The sequence below is a fragment of the Achroia grisella genome, unplaced genomic scaffold (genome assembly GCF_030625045.1).
Source record: "Achroia grisella isolate CSIRO2021 unplaced genomic scaffold, CSIRO_AGI_Agris_v1 utg461, whole genome shotgun sequence".
NCBI classification, from domain to species: Eukaryota; Metazoa; Arthropoda; class Insecta; order Lepidoptera; family Pyralidae; genus Achroia; species Achroia grisella.
The window spans coordinates 1458590-1482187 of record NW_026712871.1 but is presented as its reverse complement, the minus strand read 5'-3'; the positions used below and the strand labels follow the sequence as shown (position 1 = coordinate 1482187).

At 36.9% G+C, this 23598-nt stretch overlaps 1 protein-coding gene across 1 annotated transcript; it reads right to left on the bottom strand.

Moving 5' to 3' along the window:
* Positions 1-1801: 1801 nt before the first annotated feature.
* On the bottom strand, positions 1802-20526 carry LOC131845259 (streptococcal hemagglutinin-like). The gene is made up of 6 exons (XM_059194298.1): positions 20479-20526; positions 19686-19713; positions 15593-18849; positions 6555-6597; positions 5702-6094; positions 1802-2238 (listed from the first exon to the last, which is right to left on the bottom strand). Exons 1-6 carry the CDS (start codon positions 20503-20505, stop codon positions 1802-1804), a joined length of 4185 nt encoding a protein of 1394 aa, XP_059050281.1. The 5' UTR covers positions 20506-20526.
* Positions 20527-23598: the final 3072 nt, after the last annotated feature.

Genomic DNA, 23598 nt, shown 5'->3' with positions numbered 1-23598 from the left:
ATGAAAAAAAAAATTACTTGGTACAATATGCTAACTGACCTGACCTCATGTTCATCTTATCATCCTCCACTGGTGCCCCGCCAGCGGAAACCGTTAGTGCAGGGTCAACCTTGGAAGAATCACCTTCCATAGCGTTGGTGTAATTAGTTTTACTAACAAAATCTACTCTCTATATTGCTTTTTGAGCAATGGTAATAGTCAACTAATACAACTTACTAATATAATAAACGCGAAAGTTTGTAATTAAGGATGTTTAGATGGATGTTTGTTATTCTTTCACGCAAAAACTACTGAACTGATTTTAATGAAACTTTACAATATACAGACTATACTTATATTGTATATATAATGTACTGTAATGTTATCCTAATTTGTATTGTTTTGGATTGGTTAATTAACACAGGCTTACATATTAGGTACATTACACTGTGAGCACAGCTAGTTTAAAAAAACAGAAACGTTATGCTGAAATAAATTTATTTCCAAATAATATATCCGAAACATAAGATAATATTAACAATAAAATAACAATACCTAGAAATATTACAACATACAGACGAATATTACAAACAGACAGATTATTGTAATAACAAAAATATTCATTGAAATTTAACATTAAATGTCATCATTGTTAGGCATTTCAACTTTTTCACTTTTGAACAAAGATTTGTACCCATAATTATGGTTTTATAGATGAATTAAATGAGTCAGATGATGTTATATACATGCATGGATGAATTAGATGTATATTAGTCATATTTGTAATAACAAAGATATTCATTGAATTTAACAATTAATTTCATCATTGTTAGTCTTTCAATATCACTTTTTAACAATGTGATGCACCCATAACTGTGAATTTAGGGATGAACTAAGATGTAAATTAGTCAAAAATGCAAATGTAAACATGTAGAAACAACTAAAGCATAACTATGTAAGAAGAATTAATCAATTAAATACGCTAAGTTAAATGTAATATTGGTAACATTTTCTTCTTGATGCATTTTGATGTTTCTTACAGAAATGTTATGAATTATTAATGATACATAAATTGTTGTTGAAAATATAACAATTAATAATGATTTTGTTGTTTGTTATTTGTAATACTCTAGGCTTAGTGATGATAATGAAAATGATATGAATAATATAATATTGGGTGAGCAATTTAAAATTTTTAACAGTAGCCAACATCGTATATATTATTATTATTAGCAAAATAGAGTTCTGGCATTATTTTAGAGTAAATAAATAATGAATACCTTAGAGAATGGTCGTAATTATAAAGCTGTTTAAATTATTGTCTACGCTACCAGATGAAGTCAATTTCTAAACGATTTACAATTTAGTTTTAATTCTACGTAACGTACCCAAACATTTAACAGCCGTTAATATACAAATGAATGCCCTTCCTCAAATTTTGCTGATGGAATATCGATGAATCAAAAGTTCTAACCAATTCGTCATTTCTAACCATACAGATATGTTATACAAGTAATTTCTAGGCAATTGATGGAGGCGATAAGCCTGGTGGTAGGTGATAATCACTCATAACATAACACTAGAAGAAGTACAATTGTGAATACGGACTTTCAGAAAGGAGGATCCGATATGCATATATCAAAGCTTCAATATCGCGTCGATTGGAAGATGCTGTTCGAACGATGATTGGAGATGATATCTACAATAGCGTTGTTGTGAAAAAGAATTATGCTTAAAAATTACAAAAAGATATAAAAGTAATCTTGAGTTTTAGACGAAATATCGGTAAGGTTAGATTAATATTCGACAATTTGGATATAAATTAGTCACACCCTTCCTCTTGTTGATTGCTTGATTCGTAACTACTAGACTGTGAACTTGAGCTAGATTGAGAACTTGAACTAGAGTACGAGCTAGATCCCTTTTTGCCGGATGATGAACTAGAGGAGTATGAGCTACTTGCAGCTTCACTGCTGCTAGCAGAACGAGAAGAACTCTTGCCATCAGAAGAAGAGGTACTACTACTTTCTGAACTACTGGAACTCCAAGATGAAGAACTAGACTTGCTCTTTTTAGAAGAAGAGTTGCTACTGCTATCTGAATTGCTGGAACTGGAAGAGCTGGAATCTTTTCCAGAAGAGGATGCGTTACTGCTACTTCCTGAGTAACTAGAACTGGATGCACTGGAATCCTTTCCTGATGATGATGCATTGCTGCTGCTTCCTGAGTAACTGGAGCTTGAGGCATTGGAGTCTTTGCCTGACGAGGATGCATCACTGCTGCTTCCTGAGTAACTGGAGCTTGATGCATTGGAATCCTTGCCTGATGAAGATGCATCACTGCTACTTCCTGAGTAACTGAGCTTGGATGCATTGGAATCTTTGCCTGAAGAAGACGCATTACTTCTGCTTCCTGAGTAACTTGAACTGGATGCACTAGAATCCTTTCCTGATGATGATGCATTGCTTGCTCCTGATGATGAGCTTGAGGCACTTCCTTGATGCATTACTGCTGCTTCCTGAGTAACTGGAGCTTGAGGCATTGGAGTCTTTGCCTGAAGAAGACGCATTACTGCTGCTTCCCGAGTAACTTGAGCTGGATGCACTCGAATCCTTGCCTGATGAAGATGCATCACTGCTGCTTCCTGAGTAACTTGAGCTGGATGCACTGGAATCCTTGCCTGACGAAGATGCATTACTTCCACTTCCTGAGTAACTTGAGCTTGAGGCACTGGAATCTTTTCCTGATGAAGATGCATTGCTGCTACTTCCCGAGTAACTGGAGCTTGAGGCATTGGAGTCTTTGCCTGAAGAAGACGCATTACTGCTGCTTCCTGAGTAACTTGAACTGGATGCATTAGAATCCTTGCCTGACGAGGATGCATCACTGCTGCTTCCTGAGTAACTTGAGCTTGAGGCATTTGAGTCTTTGCCTGAAGATGACGCATTACTGCTGCTTCCTGAGTAACTTGAACTGGATGCACTCGAATCCTTGCCTGACGAAGATGCATTACTTCCACTTCCCGAGTAACTTGAGCTTGAGGCATTGGAATCCTTGCCTGAAGAAGACGCATTGCTGCTGCTTCCTGAGTAACTTGAACTGGATGCACTGGAATCCTTTCCTGATGATGATGCATTGCTGCTGCTTCCTGAGTAACTGGAACTTGAGGCATTGGAGTCTTTGCCTGAAGAAGACGCATTACTGCTACTTCCTGAGTAACTTGAGCTTGATGCACTGGAATCTTTTCCTGATGAAGATGCATTGCTGCTACTTCCCGAGTAACTGGAGCTTGAGGCATTGGAGTCTTTGCCTGAAGAAGACGCATTACTGCTACTTCCTGAGTAACTTGAACTGGATGCACTGGAATCCTTTCCTGACGATGATGCATTGCTGCTACTTCCTGAGTAACTGGAGCTTGAGGCACTGGAATCCTTGCCCGACGAGGATGCATCACTGCTACTTCCGGAGTAACTGGAACTTGAGGCATTTGAGTCTTTGCCTGAAGAAGACGCATTACTGCTACTTCCCGAGTAACTTGAACTGGATGCATTGGAATCCTTTCCTGATGAAGATGCATCACTGCTGCTTCCTGAGTAACTTGAGCTGGATGCACTGGAATCCTTGCCTGACGAAGATGCATTACTTCCACTTCCTGAGTAACTTGAACTGGATGCACTGGAATCCTTTCCTGATGATGATGCATTACTGCTGCTTCCTGAGTAACTGGAGCTTGAGGCACTGGAATCCTTGCCCGACGAGGATGCATCACTGCTACTTCCGGAGTAACTGGAGCTTGAGGCATTGGAATCTTTTCCTGAAGATGACGCATTACTTCCACTTCCTGAGTAACTTGAACTGGATGCACTGGAATCCTTTCCTGATGATGATGCATTACTGCTGCTTCCTGAGTAACTGGAGCTTGAGGCATTGGAGTCTTTGCCTGAAGAAGACGCATTACTGCTGCTTCCTGAGTAACTTGAACTGGATGCATTAGAATCCTTGCCTGACGAGGATGCATCACTGCTGCTTCCTGAGTAACTTGAACTGGAGGCACTCGAATCCTTGCCTGACGAAGATGCATTACTTCCACTTCCCGAGTAACTTGAGCTTGAGGCATTGGAGTCTTTGCCTGAAGAAGACGCATTACTGCTACTTCCTGAGTAACTTGAACTGGATGCACTGGAATCCTTTCCTGACGATGATGCATTACTGCTGCTTCCTGAGTAACTGGAGCTTGAGGCACTGGAATCCTTGCCCGACGAGGATGCATCACTGCTACTTCCTGAGTAACTGGAACTTGAGGCATTAGATTACTTTCCTGAAGAAGATGCATTGCTTCAACTTCCGGAGTAACTGGAACTTGATGCTTTAGATTTCTTTCCAGAAGAAGATGCATTGCTGCTGCTTCCTGAGTAACTGGAACTGGAAGCGCTGGAATCCTTGCCCGACGAGGATGCATCACTGCTACTTCCGGAGTAACTGGAGCTTGAGGCATTGGAATCTTTTCCTGAAGATGACGCATTACTGCTGCTTCCTGAGTAACTGGTACTTGAAGCTTTAGATTTCTTTCCCGACGAAGATGCGTTGCTGCTGCTTCCTGAGTAACTGGAACTGGAGGCGCTTGAATCTTTTCCTGATGAAGATGCATCACTGCTACTTCCTGAGTAACTGGAGCTTGAAGCGTTAGATTTCTTTCCTGAAGAAGATGCATGACTACTGCTTCCGGAGTAACTGGAACTTGAAGCTTTAGATTTCTTTCCCGAAGAAGATGCGTTGCTGCTGCTTCCTGAGTAACTGGAACTGGAGGCGCTTGAATCTTTTCCTGATGAAGATGCATCACTGCTACTTCCTGAGTAACTGGAGCTTGAAGCGTTAGATTTCTTTCCTGAAGAAGATGCATGACTACTGCTTCCGGAGTAACTGGAACTTGAAGCTTTAGATTTCTTTCCCGAAGAAGATGCGTTGCTGCTGCTTCCCGAGTAACTGGAACTGGAGGCGCTTGAATCTTTTCCTGATGAAGATGCATCACTGCTACTTCCTGAGTAACTGGAGCTTGAAGCGTTAGATTTCTTTCCTGAAGAAGATGCATTGCTGCTGCTTCCGGAGTAACTGGAACTCGAAGCGTTAGATTTCTTTCCTGAAGAAGATGCATTACTGCTGCTTCCTGAATAACTAGAGCTGGAGGCACTTGAATCTTTTCCTGAAGATGATGCATCACTGCTACTTCCTGAGTAACTGGAGCTTGAAGCGTTAGATTTCTTTCCTGAAGAAGATGCATGACTACTGCTTCCGGAGTAACTGGAACTTGAAGCTTTAGATTTCTTTCCCGAAGAAGATGCGTTGCTGCTGCTTCCTGAGTAACTGGAACTGGAGGCGCTTGAATCTTTTCCTGATGAAGATGCATCACTGCTACTTCCTGAGTAACTGGAGCTTGAAGCATTAGATTTCTTTCCTGAAGAAGATGCATTGCTGCTGCTTCCGGAGTAACTGGAACTTGAAGCGTTAGATTTCTTTCCTGAAGAAGATGCATTACTGCTGCTTCCTGAATAACTAGAACTGGAGGCACTTGAATCTTTTCCTGAAGATGATGCATCACTGCTACTTCCTGAGTAACTGGAACTTGAAGCGTTAGATTTCTTTCCTGAAGAAGATGCATTACTGCTGCTTCCTGAATAACTAGAGCTGGAGGCACTTGAATCTTTTCCTGAAGATGATGCATCACTGCTACTTCCTGAGTAACTGGAACTTGAAGCGTTAGATTTCTTTCCTGAAGAAGATGCATTGCTGCTGCTTCCGGAGTAACTAGAACTGGAGGCGCTTGAATCTTTTCCTGAAGAAGATGCATCACTGCTACTTCCTGAGTAACTGGAACTTGAAGCGTTAGAATCATTTCCAGAAGAGGATTGACTACTGCTTGCAGAGTAACTGGAACTCGAAGATTCGCTTTTCGATTTCTTGTTTCCAGAAGAGTAGGAGCTGCTGTCTGATCTACTGTTTGATGATGACTCCGATTCTGATCTTCTGATTTCCTTTCCGTTACAATTCTCTTCACTGTTGCTAGATGAGTAAGAACTGCTGCTACTCTGGGAATCGCTGTGACTCCATGACCCAGGTTCTGAAAGAGAATTAAGCTATTTTTTAAACCAAAGTAAGATACGCATGCACCAAGTCTGGTAAGTTGGCACCAAACAGCATGTTTTGTAAGATGTGCTTCGATTCGAACAGTTATATACATGGTATTTCTTGACTAAATGTTCAGTAATACGCGACATATATATGATGGTTTTTTTTTGTGACGGAATCATATAACAGACCGTATTATGACTAGTTTAAATCTCATTTTAAACTAGCCATAATACAGTCCTTAGGTGAGTTAGGTAGGTTATAAACGTTCCTAGGTGAGTTTAAATTTAGAAGCTAGAAGTGCAAAAACAAAAAGGCAAGGAATATGTCATTAGAAAACAATCGATATATAGAAACAGAACGTTAAAATATAAAATTCAAATATATATATATAAAAAAAAACTATCAAAAAGGTTGTTGCAACAGTATCTCTGTTATTAGTAAATACTTACTAGGTCTCGGCCTGATCAAGCCAGCCTGAACGGCAGCCAAACTCTGTAACAATTAACGAAAGTTTAAAAACCTTTACAAACTACAAGAAATTACAGGGGGAGAAATTACATTATTATAGGGGGATGAAAAATAGATGTTGGCCGATTCTCAGACCTACTCAATACGCCACAAAATTTCATGAGAATCGGTCTAGCCGTTTCGGAGGAGTATGGGAACGAAAACTGTGACACGAGAATTTTATGTGTAAGATAATGCAAAAATGCAATAGCATATACTGATGCTCCCTATATTCTCCCTAATTGACCACTTAAGGGATAAGACGACCTTTCGTACCTATATACTAAAAATATACTGTTTTCTTTTGTATTTTTTTAAAGTGCAATATACATATATAAATAAACTAGCTCTCCCAAACGTTCTTTTGCCTTAAAATAAAAAAAAAAATAGGGTTGGACTACCCCTAACATTTAGGGGGATGAAAAATAGATGTTGGCCGATTCTCTTCTAAATATCTTTATTCATGTAGGTCTATTACAGATTCTTATGATATGTCAAATCTACCGTCAGTTCAGAATGATTTCAAGATGAGAACTGACAAGAAACTCAGCTCGTATTCTTCTCAAATATAGTTGTACATGTTTAGAATAATTATGAAGATATTAACTTACCACGATAAGTAGAAGAATTAACTTCATGTCTCTAATCTTCCAGTACAAAGTACTTTATTGAAGAAAGTTTCCCAAGTGTGTACCAAACAGTTGCATCCATTGGTTTTTATACAAAACCGAACAATAATTCAACGTCTCGTTAATTGTTCAAACATATTTGTTTATATAAACACACGTATGTCCTTTATGAAATATGAAATTAGTTATTATTTTTTATAAACAATAGGATATGACTTTATTTTTTCCTTTCGTTTTGTTTTGCGTGTGTGTTTTTTTTTGTAATAACAAGTACAGTTGCGGTTATTTTTATTTCGGTATTGAAATGGTTTTTTTGTCGATTATATCAGATTCCGTGTGCTAGAGAAAGTGGAGGCAGGTGTGGGATGAGCGACAACACACATTTGTTTATTTTAAATCTAATATATGAATTCTCCGAAACGGTTTTACCGATTTTTGCATGAGGTCAGGTCAGTTGTACTAACTGATCATGACAAATTCATCAGGAATTTATCACATTGTTTTCCAGGGAGAATATCATGATGATCAATCTGTGTGACGAACTTATCATTCCAGGTGTTTTTTAAGTATGATAATGTAATGGTGCACCCGTCTGCGCTAACGGTTTACGCTGGTGCCCTAGTGGAGGATGATAAGATGAACATAAGGTCAGGTCAGTTAGCCCATCGTGACAAATTCACCAGGAATTTATCACGATGGTTTCCAGGGGGAACCGCGAGGAGGTCAACATGACATGGTGCATTTGCCAGCAATGAGGTCAACAGTCCACATTACTAACAGTCCTCTTACCCCTCATTTCATGTATTCACGGTGCGGGTTCAGGTTCAATCGTGTGTCAGAGAAGGAAACTTCGAGCAGTTCCCGGGAATTGTAACCCCACCTGGGTTACAAGTCCCAGGAACTGCTCGAAGGTTCGAAGGTTTAAGTAGAGGTTTAAGTGGAGTAATTGGTAAACATTACTTACAATCTCCTTCTCTTTAGACAATGGTTACCAATTACCATCAGATGGGCCGTCAATCTCTTTGTCATTTTAGTATAGAGGTGTTTGTTTGTCATCTAGTTTGAGTGTACTAAACTACTTTTCTGACTATAGCCGACATTTACCACTTACCATCATGTAGCCCGTATGTTCATTTGTCATTTAGATCTAGAAGTGTTTGTTATTTACCACTTACCATCAGGTAGCCCGTATGTTCATTTGTCATTTAGATCTAGAAGTGTTTGTTATTTACCACTTACCATCTGGTAGTCCGTATGTTCATTTGTCATTTAGATCTAGAAGTGTTTGTTATTTACCACTTACCATCAGGTAGCCCGTATGTTCATTTGTCATTTAGACGTAAGAGTGTTTAGGAGTGTTTGTTTGTTAGTTTGACTGTACCAATCTCCTATTTTTTATATTACAAACACAATAAATTACATTAATTAAGTGTTAAGAAGTTGACCTTTACTTTTTAATAAGGTTGTCTCATTTTTTTTATATATATTATTGTTTTTTTTGTCAACAAAACAGCTAACAGCTGTGTTTACAGTTTATAGAAAAGCAGCGTTAAATTATAGTCGAAGATCGGGTACTGTGCTTCTCAAATATAGTATACTAGCTGTGCCCGCGATTTAGTCCAGATAGAGTAGATTTAATAGTAAATCTATACTTATAATAAATTTTCCGGACTACTCTAATGCTTTTAGCCGCAGCTGGCCTTTACAGCTTCACCGGACGTTAGGGGGCGAGTGCAGATGGCACTCCAAACCCGCGGAAGGACTTATGGAGCGGCTGAAGGCCAACTCCTGCCTGACGGATAGGACTTTAGTCTGAGGGCACCACTAGGGGTTCGAACCTCGGCTCAGGCCGTCGTAACTTCGATCCCCGTCTGAATTGGACGGGGGATCGATCGGACACCGGGTTTCGCAGCCTTTTATAGACGCGCCGCACGACGGTGGCGCCACCAGAGGAAGTTACACCTGTATATTATGACTCGCCATATATGTAATGAAGTTTTTTGCATTCAAATTCAAATTCAAAATATCTTTATTCATGTAGGACTATTACAGACTCTTATGATATGTTTTTTTTTTTTTTTATACCACTTAGGTGGCAAACAAGCATACGGCCCATCTGATGGTAAACGGCTACCGTAGCCTATGGACGCCTGAAACACCAGGGGTGTCACATGCGCGTTGCCGACCCTTAAGAAACCTTAATATACCCTTCTTGAAAACCCCCATGCTGTAGTCTCTCGAGAAAACCTCGGCAGGTAGTTCATTCCACAATCTAAGTGTACGCGGGAGGAAGCTCCTCTGAAACCGCACTGTACGAGACCACTTAGGTTCCAGCGTGTGGGGATGAATTCCCTGTCGATGGCGAGCGGTGCGATGGTAAAAGGTAGGTAGGTAAAAGGTAATGTCAAATCTACCGTCAGTTCGAGATGAGAGAACTGACAAGAAACTCGTATTCTTTTCAAATATTGTTTACAATAATGGAGATTCATTTTAAATAATAAAAACTATATAAATTAATCAGTATATTCACAGCAAATAGACATACAGACTGAAACTCTCTCATATTCATAATATTAGTATGGAATAGATTTAAAATATAATTTGAGTACCACTGTACCATTGTAGAGTTCAACGTAGGTGCATAGAATAATTGTTGTACATGTTTTTTATTGCTCTGTATATACTATTATCAGGCATTAATGTTTTTTACACAGACTTTATAACAGTGTTTCCTTAGTTTAATAAAAAAAAGTTTCTATTCCTTTTTCAAAAAATGCTACACCTGCAATTTTTAAGAATATTAAAAAAATAAGAACTACAAACTTATTAAAAGAGCTTTTAGTGTTTGTTTCATTGAAATTATAAAAAAACCAGGATGTATTCCATTTTCAAATGAAGCTACAACCGCAATTTTTAATAATGATAAAAAATACAAACATATTAAAGGAGTTTTTAGTGTTTGACTCATTGAAGTTAAAAAAACGTTGCTATTCCATTTTCAAATAATGCTACACCCGCCATTTATAGAAATAAATTTATTAAAAGAGTCTTTAGTGTTTCTCTCATTGATATTATAAAAAAACAAGAAGTATTTCTTTTTCAAATACAGTTCCATCTGGAAGTTTCTAAATAAAAAAAAAACAGACTAAAAAAGAGGTTTTAACAGTGTTTATATAATTTAATTAAAAATAAATAACTGGATTTATTCCTTTTTCAAATAATTTTCAACAACGGTCCTATCGATATGGAAAAATAAAAAAAAAGAGAAGTCTGTTTATACTGTCTTTTACATAGAAAGTAAAATAGTGTATCTCGTTGTCATTTAGAAAGAATAAAATAGAATGTTATTTCTGAAAAGATTAAAAGTAAAAAACAATGGATTTTTCATACAGTTCTTAAAAGTGTTTCAAACTATAATAATACATTTAGCATAGCATAATACAGAGTAAAAGTATAGAAGAATTTAAAAGATAATATCGCGCTATGATTTGAAAGGGCCTCTATTCAGCTGGCGCCGCAGTGTGTCACTATAGCGCTAACATCATGTGCTTTTTCTTGTACCATTCATTTGGGGTCGGAGTTGATTTTCAAGTCAAATTAATTAAAAAAACAGTGTATAAATTGATTCTGTGCTACCAGGCATCCATAAATTCACAAGAATTCGAACATGCGATGCATGCGAAAAAAGAAAACAACAGTGTTATTTGTTGAATAATTTTGAGCAAAATTGGATCAGTGCTACCAGGAATCCATAAATTCACAACATATCGATAAACAAATTACAATCTAACATATTGCAATTACCAGGATAGCATAAACTAATGAAGGTCGTACATATACTCGATACGTCAATGGGAGTGACGTTATGACAAGGTACAGCAGTTTTTGTCCTTTTTACTAATTACCTCTCTTTCTATTTCTTTTCAGGCGTAACAGAGAAAGCCGTGTACCATGTACCAGGTTTACAGAAATTGAGAGGTAAGGAATTCGTTGAACTAGTAAGTAATACACATATAACTTACATACAACTTTGTTATATGTTTATTTGTATAATTTTTTTGTACAATTATTTGTATCATGTACAATTATTTGTATCATATAGTTGTTATAACAGTATTAATTTGTACCAGGCCTGCATAAACTACTTGAGGTAAATGTATAGGTATACACGATTACAACTTTGTTATTTCTATCATAACTGTTATAAATAATTGTTATATAATTGTTATGACAGTATTAATTTGTACCAGGCCTGCATAAACTACTTGAAGTTACACCAGAAATTTGTCATTATACCAAGTGTATGGTTTCTAGAATAGAATAGAATAGAAAATCATTTATTCAAATAAACTTAATTTAAGCACTTTTGAATAGTCATAACAATTTGTTTTTTATCTACCACTCGTTCGGAAAGCTGTCTCATCACAAGAAGAACGAGCAAGAAACTTGTGTGTTGCTCTTTTAAATAATCCTTCTATGACAAAATTATGGCTCAGAGACATACGAGAAAGTATCATATTCACTACAATTTAAAATTGAAATTGCTTTAACATAATCAAATTATAGGATAAGTTTATATAATGGAAAATAACTTTCTGTTAAATACATACTTACCCATTTTTTTTATTTATTCTAATATCAATCGAATCACCTACGTAAACCGCCTTACTTTCGATGGTCACAGGTTTGATTCCGCGCATGGTGCAAACATTTTTATTCTTAAGTATAATTGTTTTATTGATCTGGGTAATTTCTATGTATATTCTCTTTATGGATTTAAAATAATAATATAATCTCAGGACAATTCACACAGCGCCATCTAGACCCAAGTTCAGCTAGCTAAAGCTTGTGTTCTGTTCACTAGATAATTGATACAAATACATACATATTTATTTCCTAAATACATATACTATTATATATAGAAAACACATATATCGATACAAACAATCATATTTATGAATACAAATGTTTGTGTGTTACGAGGAATCGAACCCGCAACCATCGGTTGCGACGCTAAACCACTGTTTAAATTGCATTTAATTTGTACGAGTTGTCTAGTACCCAGAATACAATTTCTCAGAACTCATCGTATCACGATATTGAATATATATAAGTTTTGTTTGTTAACGTGTCTCTGAAAGGCGTCAAAGGCTCAGTGGTAGAATGCTCGCCTGCCACGCCGGCAGCCCAGGTTCAGTTCATGGCCGATGCGAGTCTTAAATTAAAAACTGTTACGAATTTATTTATTTATAATAAATTTTTAATGCATAAATAAAGGTGTACAGTGCAGACTTGACACTTATGGTCTGTTTTTTAACCCGGAGACTAAATTGACAGGTGCAAATGTCAAATTTTTAAATAAAGTTACCACCTATAGCGTAGTAGTGGTGTACCTGCGATACCGATTTGTTTAATCGGAAACTTTTATTTTAACATATTACTCTTAAAGCTTTAAATGAAGTTTCTACAACAGATTTTTTTTACAACACGTAAATAATTTGAATAGTTTACTGTTCTATGGTATACTAGCTACCAGCTATCACACTGGTCTTCGCGTATAAACCTTCCTCTAGAATCACTCTATCTATTAAAAAATCCGCTTCAAAATCTGTTGCGTAGTTTTAAAGATTTAAGCATGCATAGGGACGGACCGACAGCGACAGCGACTTTGTTTTATACTATGTAATGATGGTGACACTATACAAAGGTCATTTGTTTTAGATAGTGCCACAACCCTGTTGAAAATCTGGCAACAGAAAACTCTGGGATTAAAAAACATACTATAGAGGCATTTTCCCCCAGGGCACCTTAGGGCAAACAGAGAATGTTCCATATTCAGAACTTACTTAGTCTAAGTTGTATCACTGGCTTGTTTACTGGAGCAAAAGGTGCTTGGTAATACTGGCCACAAATAAAAACATTCATTCATTCAGCCCGGAAGGCGTCCACTGCTGAACAAAGGCCTCCTCCAAAGATCTCCACGACGATCGGTCCTGCGCTGCTCGCATCCAATGCCTTCCAGCGATCTTGACCAGATCGTCGGTACACCTTGTCGGAGGCCTTCCCACGCTGCGTCTTCCGGTCCGTGGTCGCCACTCGAGGACTTTAATGCCCCAACGGCCATCTGTCCTACGAGCTATGTGCCCTGCCCATTGCCACTTCAGTTTCCCAATTCTTCGGGCTATGTCGGTCACTCTGGTTCTTCTGCGGATCACCTCATTTATGACTCGATCACGCACAATGAATATATGTGGCCACTTAAATTTAAAATATGGAAAAAAAGTGAACTGTAAATAAAAACTAGACGAAAAGGGCGCCTAACTATTTTAAAACAAGTTAATTATTGATTTAATTAATATAATATAATTTGTTTTTTCACACAGTGCCATCTAATTATTGATTTAATTAATATAATATAATTATTTTTATTAAAATATAGACTCTTAGAGTGCGTGGTAACTAAACTGTATTGCATATCGGGACGTTCCTGAGCAAAGGTGAGTAAGTTTGGTGTTACTTTGCTTACTTTGGGGTGTTCAGAGTGTGGATGACGTTCATCCCAACTAACTTAACTAACTTAAACTTAACTGTGCAGATTTTTAAAAATTAATTTAAAAAAAATACTCCTCCTCACTCAGAAAACTGTGCCGTGATGTGTCTGCACTCTGGCACCCCGTATACATATGCTGAACGGAGACCTATTTGGTACTATAATTATTAATATAAAAATGTAAATTAAAATTTAAAAATTATTTTCAGTGTACCAAATAAACAATTTTCTCTCTTTTCTTTATCCCGGGCGAAAGCGTATTTCTCCTGTCTTTTCCATTAATTATTTTCTTTTAAAAAATACAGTCTACTCTCTATTATGTATTCCTCACATATACTTATATAATATATAATCTTATATATAAAATTCTCGTGTCACAATGTTAGCTACCATACTCCTCCGAAATGGTTTGACAGATTTTATGAAATTTAATATGCATATTCAGAAAGTCTGGAGTATCGGCTACTATTTTTCATACCCCTAAGTGATAAGGATTGTCCACCCCTAACGTTCATTTTAATTTTTTGGACAATTTATTATAATATGGTATTAAAAAATACATACTAAACATACACCTAAACTTTCACCCTTCTTCTGGGATCAGCTAGTACTTACATAAATTAATAAATCATTATTATAAATATATATTTACAAGGGGGAAAGAGATTATTATTAATGTCTAATAACCCCATTCTTAGAAATGTACCATGTCAGGTTGACCTCCACGCGGTTCCCCCTAGAAACCATCGTGATAAATTCCTAGTGAATTTGGTACGATGTGCTAACTGACCTGACCTCATACTTATCTTATCCTCCACTAGTGCCCCGCCAGCGTATACCGTTAGCGCAGGCGGGCGATCCATTCCAATATCATTAATTAAAAATATAAAAGGCAACTGATTAGGTAGAGAAAAAGAAAAAAATAACTTAATGCTCTCAATTTTTATTAAAATGCCAAATATAAATGCCAAAACATTAACTTATAACAAGAAACATGTAAAAACCCCAGTAATATTACTTACAGACGAATATTTAAACTCTAATAATGTACATTCAAAGTTACTTCTTACAAAACATAATTGTAATTACAATATGATATGAACAGAATAAGAATAGAGTTCCTTAACAGTTCTTTTTAGCTTTAACAACAATCCAAACTGATGTTAGAATTAACATACCATATTTACCTGTAATAGATTTACATGAAGAATATTTTGACTTTGATTCAAATATTCCGATTTTTATTCAGATCCTTTTAAATTATTTACAAATCAATTGCGTAAGTTTTGAAATTAAATTAATTGGACAAAATTTCCAGAATTCACGAAAACTAAAAATATGTTAGTTATGCAATAACATGCCTTTTAAAGAAAACAAACTATATCTGATTTTACAATAAACTGGGCTAGATACATTAAGAAAACAAAAATTAACAGAATCAATTTTGAATTTACAATTAAAAATATACCAAAATAATTATAACGTGGCAAATTTTCGAGGCAAGGCAACACTGAATGATCTGGATAGAAAAAATCACATCCAACCTAATGTAACTAGGAATAAATTAATAATGAAACTACGCCATTCCCATAAATTTGCCAACGGTGCATTGCTGAATCAAAAAAGACAAGCATTATATTGTCTAAACTGAACTACATTATGAAACAAATAACAGAAAGATCTAACTTTTCCTATAAAGATCTTCTATTATATATAACTATATAAATCTATATAACTACTCTTGTTTCATTTGGGTTCAGTCAGATTTGAGTGGTTTTCGTTAGTTAATTAATTAACAGACTTCCTTCTCGGTACTACTAGATCGAGAACTTGAACTAGATTGTGAACTTGAGCTCGATCTGGAACTTGAACTAGACCGTTCCACACCAGAAGCGGTGCTTACAGATTTAGAGCTACTAGCAGATTGACTACTGCTTGCAGATTTGCTTGCGCTGGACGACTTGGTAATACTGCCATTTTTGCTAACAGTAGAACTTTGACTTGCACTAGCAGATTTGCTAGCACTAGAAGACCTGCTAGCACTAGAAGATTTACTGCCACTAGCAGATTCGCTACTACTTGCAGAATTAGATTCACTAGAAGACTGGCTAGCACTTGAAGACCTGCTGGCACTAGATGTTCTACTGGCACTAGAAGACTTACTGGCACTGGAGGACTTACTGGCACTAGAAGATTGGCTGGCACTAGAAGATTTGCTGGCACTAGAAGACTTGCTAGCACTAGATGACTTGCTGGCACTAGACGACCTACTGGCACTAGAGGATCTACTAGATGATTCGCTTGACGAGTCAGATTCGCTATCAGATGAGGAATTGCTACTGCTTGCAGCATTGCTAGAACTGGACGAGTCACTACTGCTTCCTGAATTGCTGTTACTAGATGAATTAGCGTTACTATTTGCGGACGAGTTTGCACTACTATTCGCAGAGGAGTTGCTATTGCTGTTTGCACTACTGTTACTGGATGAGTTCGCATTACTGTTGGCGGACGAGTTACTGCTGCTATCGGCACTGCTGTTACTGGATGAGTTAGCATTACTACTCGAGGATGAGTTTGCATTACTGTTGGCGGAAGAGTTTGCGTTACTGTTGGCGGAAGAGTTTGCATTACTGTTGGCGGATGAGTTTGCGTTACTGTTGGCGGAAGAGTTTGCATTACTGTTGGCGGAAGAGTTTGCATTACTGTTGGCGGAAGAGTTTGCATTACTGTTGGCGGAAGAGTTTGCATTACTGTTGGCGGATGAGTTTGCATTACTGTTGGCGGATGAGTTTGCATTACTGTTGGCGGAAGAGTTTGCATTACTGTTGGCGGATGAGTTTGCGTTACTGTTGGCGGAAGAGTTTGCATTACTGTTGGCGGATGAGTTTGCATTACTGTTGGCGGATGAGTTTGCATTACTGTTGGCGGATGAGTTTGCATTACTGTTGGCGGATGAGTTTGCATTACTGTTGGCGGAAGAGTTTGCATTACTGTTGGCGGAAGAGTTTGCATTACTGTTGGCGGATGAGTTTGCGTTACTGTTGGCGGAAGAGTTTGCATTACTGTTGGCGGATGAGTTTGCGTTACTGTTGGCGGAAGAGTTTGCATTACTGTTGGCGGATGAGTTTGCGTTACTGTTGGCGGAAGAGTTTGCATTACTGTTGGCGGATGAGTTTGCGTTACTGTTGGCGGAAGAGTTTGCATTACTGTTGGCGGAAGAGTTTGCATTACTGTTGGCGGAAGAGTTTGCATTACTGTTGGCAGAAGAGTTTGCATTACTGTTGGCGGAAGAGTTTGCATTACTGTTGGCGGATGAGTTTGCATTACTGTTGGCGGAGGAATTACTACTGCTGTCAGCACTGCTGTTACTGGATGAATTAGCATTACTACTCGAGGAAGAATTTGCATTACTGTTTGCGGATGAGTTTGCAGATGAGTTTGCGTTACTGTCAGCGGAAGAGTTACTGCTGCTGTCTGCGCTGCTGTTACTGGATGAGTTAGCATTACTACTCGAGGAAGAATTTGCATTACTGTTTGCGGATGAGTTTGCAGATGAGTTTGCGTTACTGTCAGCGGAAGAGTTACTGCTGCTGTCTGCGCTGCTGTTACTGGATGAGTTAGCATTACTACTCGAGGATGAGTTTGCATTACTATTAGCGGAGGAGTTGCTGCTGCTGTCTGCACTGCTATCACTGGATGAGTTAGCATTGCTACTAGAGGATGAGTTCGCATTACTGTTGGCGGAGGAATTACTACTGCTGTCGGCGCTGCTGTTACTGGACGAGTTAGCGTTACTACTCGAGGATGAGTTTGCATTACTATTAGCGGAGGAGTTGCTGCTAGTGTCTGCACTGCTATCACTAGATGAGTTAGCATTACTACTCGAGGATGAGTTCGCATTACTGTTGGCGGAGGAATTACTACTGCTGTCGGCACTGCTGTTACTGGACGAGTTAGCGTTACTACTCGAGGATGAGTTTGCATTACTATTAGCGGAGGAGTTGCTGCTACTGTCTGCACTGCCGTTACTGGATGAGTTAGCATTGCTACTCGAGGATGAGTTCGCATTACTGTTTGCAGACGAATTGCTGCTGCTGTCTGCACTGCTGTTACTGGATGAGTTAGCATTGCTACTCGAGGATGAGTTCGCATTACTATTAGCGGAGGAGTTGCTGCTGCTGTCTGCACTGCTGTCACTGGATGAGTTAGCATTGCTACTTGAGGATGAGTTTGCGTTGCTGTCTGCGCTGCTATTACTCGATGAGTTAGCATTACTACTTGAAGATGAGTTTGCGTTGCTGTTTGCAGATGAGTTGCTGCTACTGTCTGCGCTGCTGTTACTGGATGAGTTAGCATTACTACTCGAGGATGAGTTCGCATTACTATTAGCGGAGGAGTTGCTGCTGCTGTCTGCACTGCTGTCACTGGATGAGTTAGCATTGCTACTTGAGGATGAGTTTGCGTTGCTGTCTGCGCTGCTATTACTCGATGAATTAGCATTACTACTTGAAGATGAGTTTGCGTTGCTGTTTGCAGATGAGTTGCTGCTACTGTCTGCGCTGCTATTACTGGATGAGTTAGCATTACTACTCGAGGATGAATTGGCATTACTGTTGGCGGAGGAGTTGCTGCTGCTGTCTGCACTGCTGTTACTGGATGAGTTAGCATTACTACTCGAGGATGAATTGGCATTACTGTTGGCGGAGGAGTTGCTGCTGCTGTCTGCACTGCTGTTACTGGATGAGTTAGCATTACTACTCGAGAATGAATTGGCATTACTGTTGGCGGAGGAGTTGCTGCTACTGTCTGCACTGCTGTTACTGGATGAGTTAGCATTACTACTCGATGATGAGTTACTACTTCCTGTTTCGTTGCCACATGAATCAGTATCTACGATTTCACTCGCAGACGAGTAGGAGCTACTGCTGCTTTTTGCTGCGCTGTTAGACGAGGACTTGGAAATGCTGCCATCCTTCACAATGCTGCTCGATTTACTGCTGCTGGCTGAGTAGGAACTGCTTTTGCTTGCAGAACTACTTTTTACGATTACAGCAGGCTCTGAAAATTATTAAATAGAATTTATATGTTACTTTATTGAGATTGTCTTGATACAAAGTTACCTGACTTTCAATATCACCTATTTCAGTCTCCTTACCAGTTTGCTACGTCACTTCTTAAGTGTTTCGATTGAAGAGTAAGGATGAAATAGAAATTCTATATTATTTTTAATTATATTTGACGACCTCGGTGGTCTAGCGGTCTAGCACACCGCTTTACGTCCGATGGTCGCGGGTTCGATTCCTCGCACGGCACAAACATTTGTATTCATGAGTATAATTGTTTGTATCGGTCTGGGTGTTTTCTCTTGTATAATATGTATGTATTTACGAAAAAAAAAATTATTTATGTATCTGTATCAGTTATTTAGTACCCATAACACAAGCTTTAGCTAGCTTAACTTGGGACTAGATGGCGCTGTGTGAATTGTCCTGAGATTATTATTATTATTATTATATTTTAATTTTATTTATTTAAAAGAACAACACACAAGTCCCTCGCTTATTCTTCTTGTGATGAACCTGCATTCCGAATAAGCGGTAGAATAAAGAAACTTGACTATTCAAAAGTGCTTATATTAAGTTTATTTAAATAAAGATTATTTCTATTTCTAAATTGAGTTTCTAGTCAGTTCTTCTCAATTGAATCTGTATACTAAAATGACATACAAAAAAATTTACGTTCAGAAGCGGCTAAAATGTCCTACATAAATAATTTTTGAATTTGAATTTTGTTAAGTCCAAATTTTAATTCCTAATCTCATGGGTGTAATTCATGGTAAGATATCACTAGGTTATGACGATAACAAACAAATATAATACATAAAGCATACTTACTTGGAGCTGCTTCGACGGCGACTAGTGCCTGTAACAATAAAACAATCAGATTTTATATAATAACTAACGGCAAACTTTGTTATGTTATATAAATTAATAACGCTATAAAAAAATAGGTGTTCGTTCGCTATTAAAAAAAGCTGAAAATTTTGTGTTGTATATATTTTTAATGCCATATATGTACAAAATAAAAAAAATATATCGAAACAATTAAATAAACTATTTTGGGATGAGCCACCCTTCATACTTAGGGGTATAAAAATTTGTTATTAAAAAATAGGGGTTGGTAAATTATATTTTCTTATTTTCTTATTATTTTATGTGTACACAATAAAGAGTTTTATTATTATTATATATATATATTTATTATATCTCCCTTTTTACGGGGGTAATATATTCAAACACGCGGGCCTTAGCCAAGCATGGATGAGTTATGTGATGAAGATAGAAATTTTCTGACTATTCGGCATGTGTTTAGTATGACGGCTTTTTGTAGTAGTTCTATTGTAGATTCTATTATTATTACTATTTTTATCCAAAAATTCTCATCTCCCCTCTTAAGGAGAGGAGATGGCAAGTATTATTATTATTATTTTTATTTTTATATATATATTATATATCTCCCACTGATGGGGTAATAGACTGATCATTGCGGGTAAAAATCACCAAACAATGACAGTATAAATTATGAATGATGAGGATGGATAATTTTTAAGTGGAAGACAAAAATTATTAATATAAATACTTAGATATATATTTTTTGTAATTATATGAATAAATTTGATATTCTTACCACAACAAGCAATAGAAAGAATTTCATAATGTTGCTTTTCTGCACGTGTGCTCGTCCAGCGAATGCAATGCTGTCATATTCCCAACTCGAGCATTTTATATACATCCAGTGTAAATATTCGATATTATATAAAAACAAACAAAAACGCCCTGTGTAACATTTAATTTCTATAAATATATATTGGTTATTCAATTTTTACATGTTATTGTTATTTTAACAATATTTTTCGTTCTTTCATATTATTATTAGTGAATAAATTAATATATTTTCTTTAATGACAGGTACAGTCAGCTGAGGTTTTTTTTTGGATTACTCTAATGCTGTTCGTTTTACAGCTTCACTTGATGATACCTCTATCATCTGCACTGCACTGTGTGCAACAATGACACTGAGATGCTACCTTTTTGTGTCACTGTGGTATACACATATCTTTCGGACTATTTTAATGCTGTTGGCAGCAGCTGGCCTTTACTGCTTTCTTGATATATGATAGCGTAGCGGCTTTTGTATTGATTGCCGCATGCATCCTCATGTAAAGTGCGAATACTGTAACTACCATATAGTAATTTTTGTAGCTGTGACGTGGTCGTGTGGAATGAGTCATGCTCACTAAAATGTCCAGACATTTGGCGCGTGGTGGGCTTCAATGGGCTCCCTGAAATATGGTCGAGCGCAGTGATGGCTGGAACTCATCCGTCATACTCGTGAACGAGTGCTGTTTGTATCCCTGTTTTATCATAGGACTGATTTAATCTTATTGATATTTATATTTGACAAAAAATCCTTGTTGGTAGTTTGTATTCACACGTGACCTTGTAAAGTCACAAGGATTATTTAAAAGAGCAACACACAAGTTTCTTGCTCGTTCTTCTTGTGATGAGACAAACGAGTGGTCATAAAAAACAAATTGTTATGACTATTCAAAAGTAAAATTGACAAATGATTTCATTCTATTCTATTTTTACAGCTTCACAGGACCGTAGAGGACGAGTGCAGATGGCAGTCCAAATCTAAAGGACTTATGGAGCGGCTGAAGACTAACTCCTGCTTGACGGATATGACTTGTATGACAAATTTCAGCCCGAACTCCGTCCAGTGTCGTTTGCGATATGTGTTGATAGGGGACTTGGAATGTTATCAAAATCCTTTCTTAGTTATATATATATATATAGAGTCTCAGATATATTAATACAAAGTAATAATAATAATAATAATATATTTTAACGGATGCCTTCATACAATGATTATTTGTCGAGGGTCTATTTTATTTATAAAACAATTATTCACCGACCCTCTACTATATATATATATATAGATAGATATATTAATACAATGATTATTTGTTGACTATTCCATCAATTCAAATATTTTGCACACCGTTTTACCTAATTATCGTCGGTTTGATTCCTCGTACGTGCAAACATTTGTATTCATGACTATGATTGTTTGTATCGGTCTGGGTGTGTTCTATGTATATTATGTATGTATTTCCAAAATAAAAGTATATTAGTTGTCTAGTACCCATAACAGAATTTCTGCTTACCGTAGATCTAGATGGCGCTGTGTTACTTGTCCATTAATTATTCTTGTTTATTAATTATTTATATTACTGTAAAGCTTTATTAAAATTGGTTCAGTAGTTATTGTTTGAAAGAATAACACATATCCATCCATACTCACAAACTTTCGCAAGTATAATTTGAATAAGGTATTGGTTGGACTTTTTACGCAGTTAACTGTATTTTCTTGGATGCACTTGTATATATATTATTGTTACTTACTTTGTTGATTTATTAAGTTATATTGTAAATGACATGCAATATTAATTGTATAGTATTTTGTTTGTATATTATGTATATATACTTATATATATAGGTAATATAATGTTTTTGAATTATTTTCACTCTTTCTCGACAACTACATACATGTTGTATTGTAGAAATATATATTTTTACTTATTTTTTTACAATAAACCTATAAATTTAGTTGACGATACTGTATTTCTAAGTATAACATTAGATTCCAAGTTGCAATGGGGTATATTACTATGATCGAGTCGACTTAGTTCTGCCGCTTATGCGGTAAGAAGAATTAGACAATTAACAGACGTGGCAACTCCTAAATTTGTCTAATTTAACTATTTCCATACCATTATGTTGTATGGTATTTTGTTATGGGGCAAAGCAGCTGATATGAATACAATATTTATTTTACAAAAGAAGTCCATTCGCTCCATTTAAGGTATGTGATCATTGTGATCATTACTTGATATAAAAGAATTACAAGTTTTTAAATCGTTTATTGTTCAGTAGTACAGAGAGCGCTCACAACAAATGCAGAAAAAAAGGCAACACTCGTACAGTGTTGCCAACCTTATCTCCATTTTAGGCGTGGACAGTATGGGTTCCAGGGAGTCTATACGAGAGTGCTTTAAAGAATCAAATATCTATATATATTCTACGCCCAAGGAGATAAAATAGGGGATGTAAGTTTGTATGAAACTTTGTCAATTTTAAACCGATCGGGCTGGGACTTTGCATTCATAAAGCTACTATGACATAAGCATCCCCTAAGAAAGGATTTTGATAAATTCCACCCCTAAGAGGATAAATTAACGCGAGCGAAGCCGCGGGCAAAAGCTAGTACATAGATATATTTTTTTTTTCGTAAATAAATACATATTATACATAGAAAACACCTAGACTGATACAAATAATCATACTCATGAATACAAATGTTTGTGAGATGCGAGGAATCGAACCCGCGACCGTCGAAAGTAAGCTGAACGCTAGACCACCGAAGCTAACATTATACGAATTAAAGATATGTTTTTTATAAGAGATAGCTACTTCTAGCAGTTCATTCTTCGGAGAAATTCTTGAAATGTGGTTTCGTTTATAAGATTAAGTCTTTTTGATGGTACTACATTTAGCTATCTTATATTTCTGTTATCTGCCAATTAAAAATGATTAAATTGTTTGTGATTGATTCTATAGTCTCTGGTTTAAAATGGGTATAAGGAATGCTGTTTTTTCGGACTAATCTAATGCTGTTGGCCGTTGGCCTACAGCTTCACCGGACGATAGGGGCCGAGTGCAGATGGTACTCCAAACCCACGGA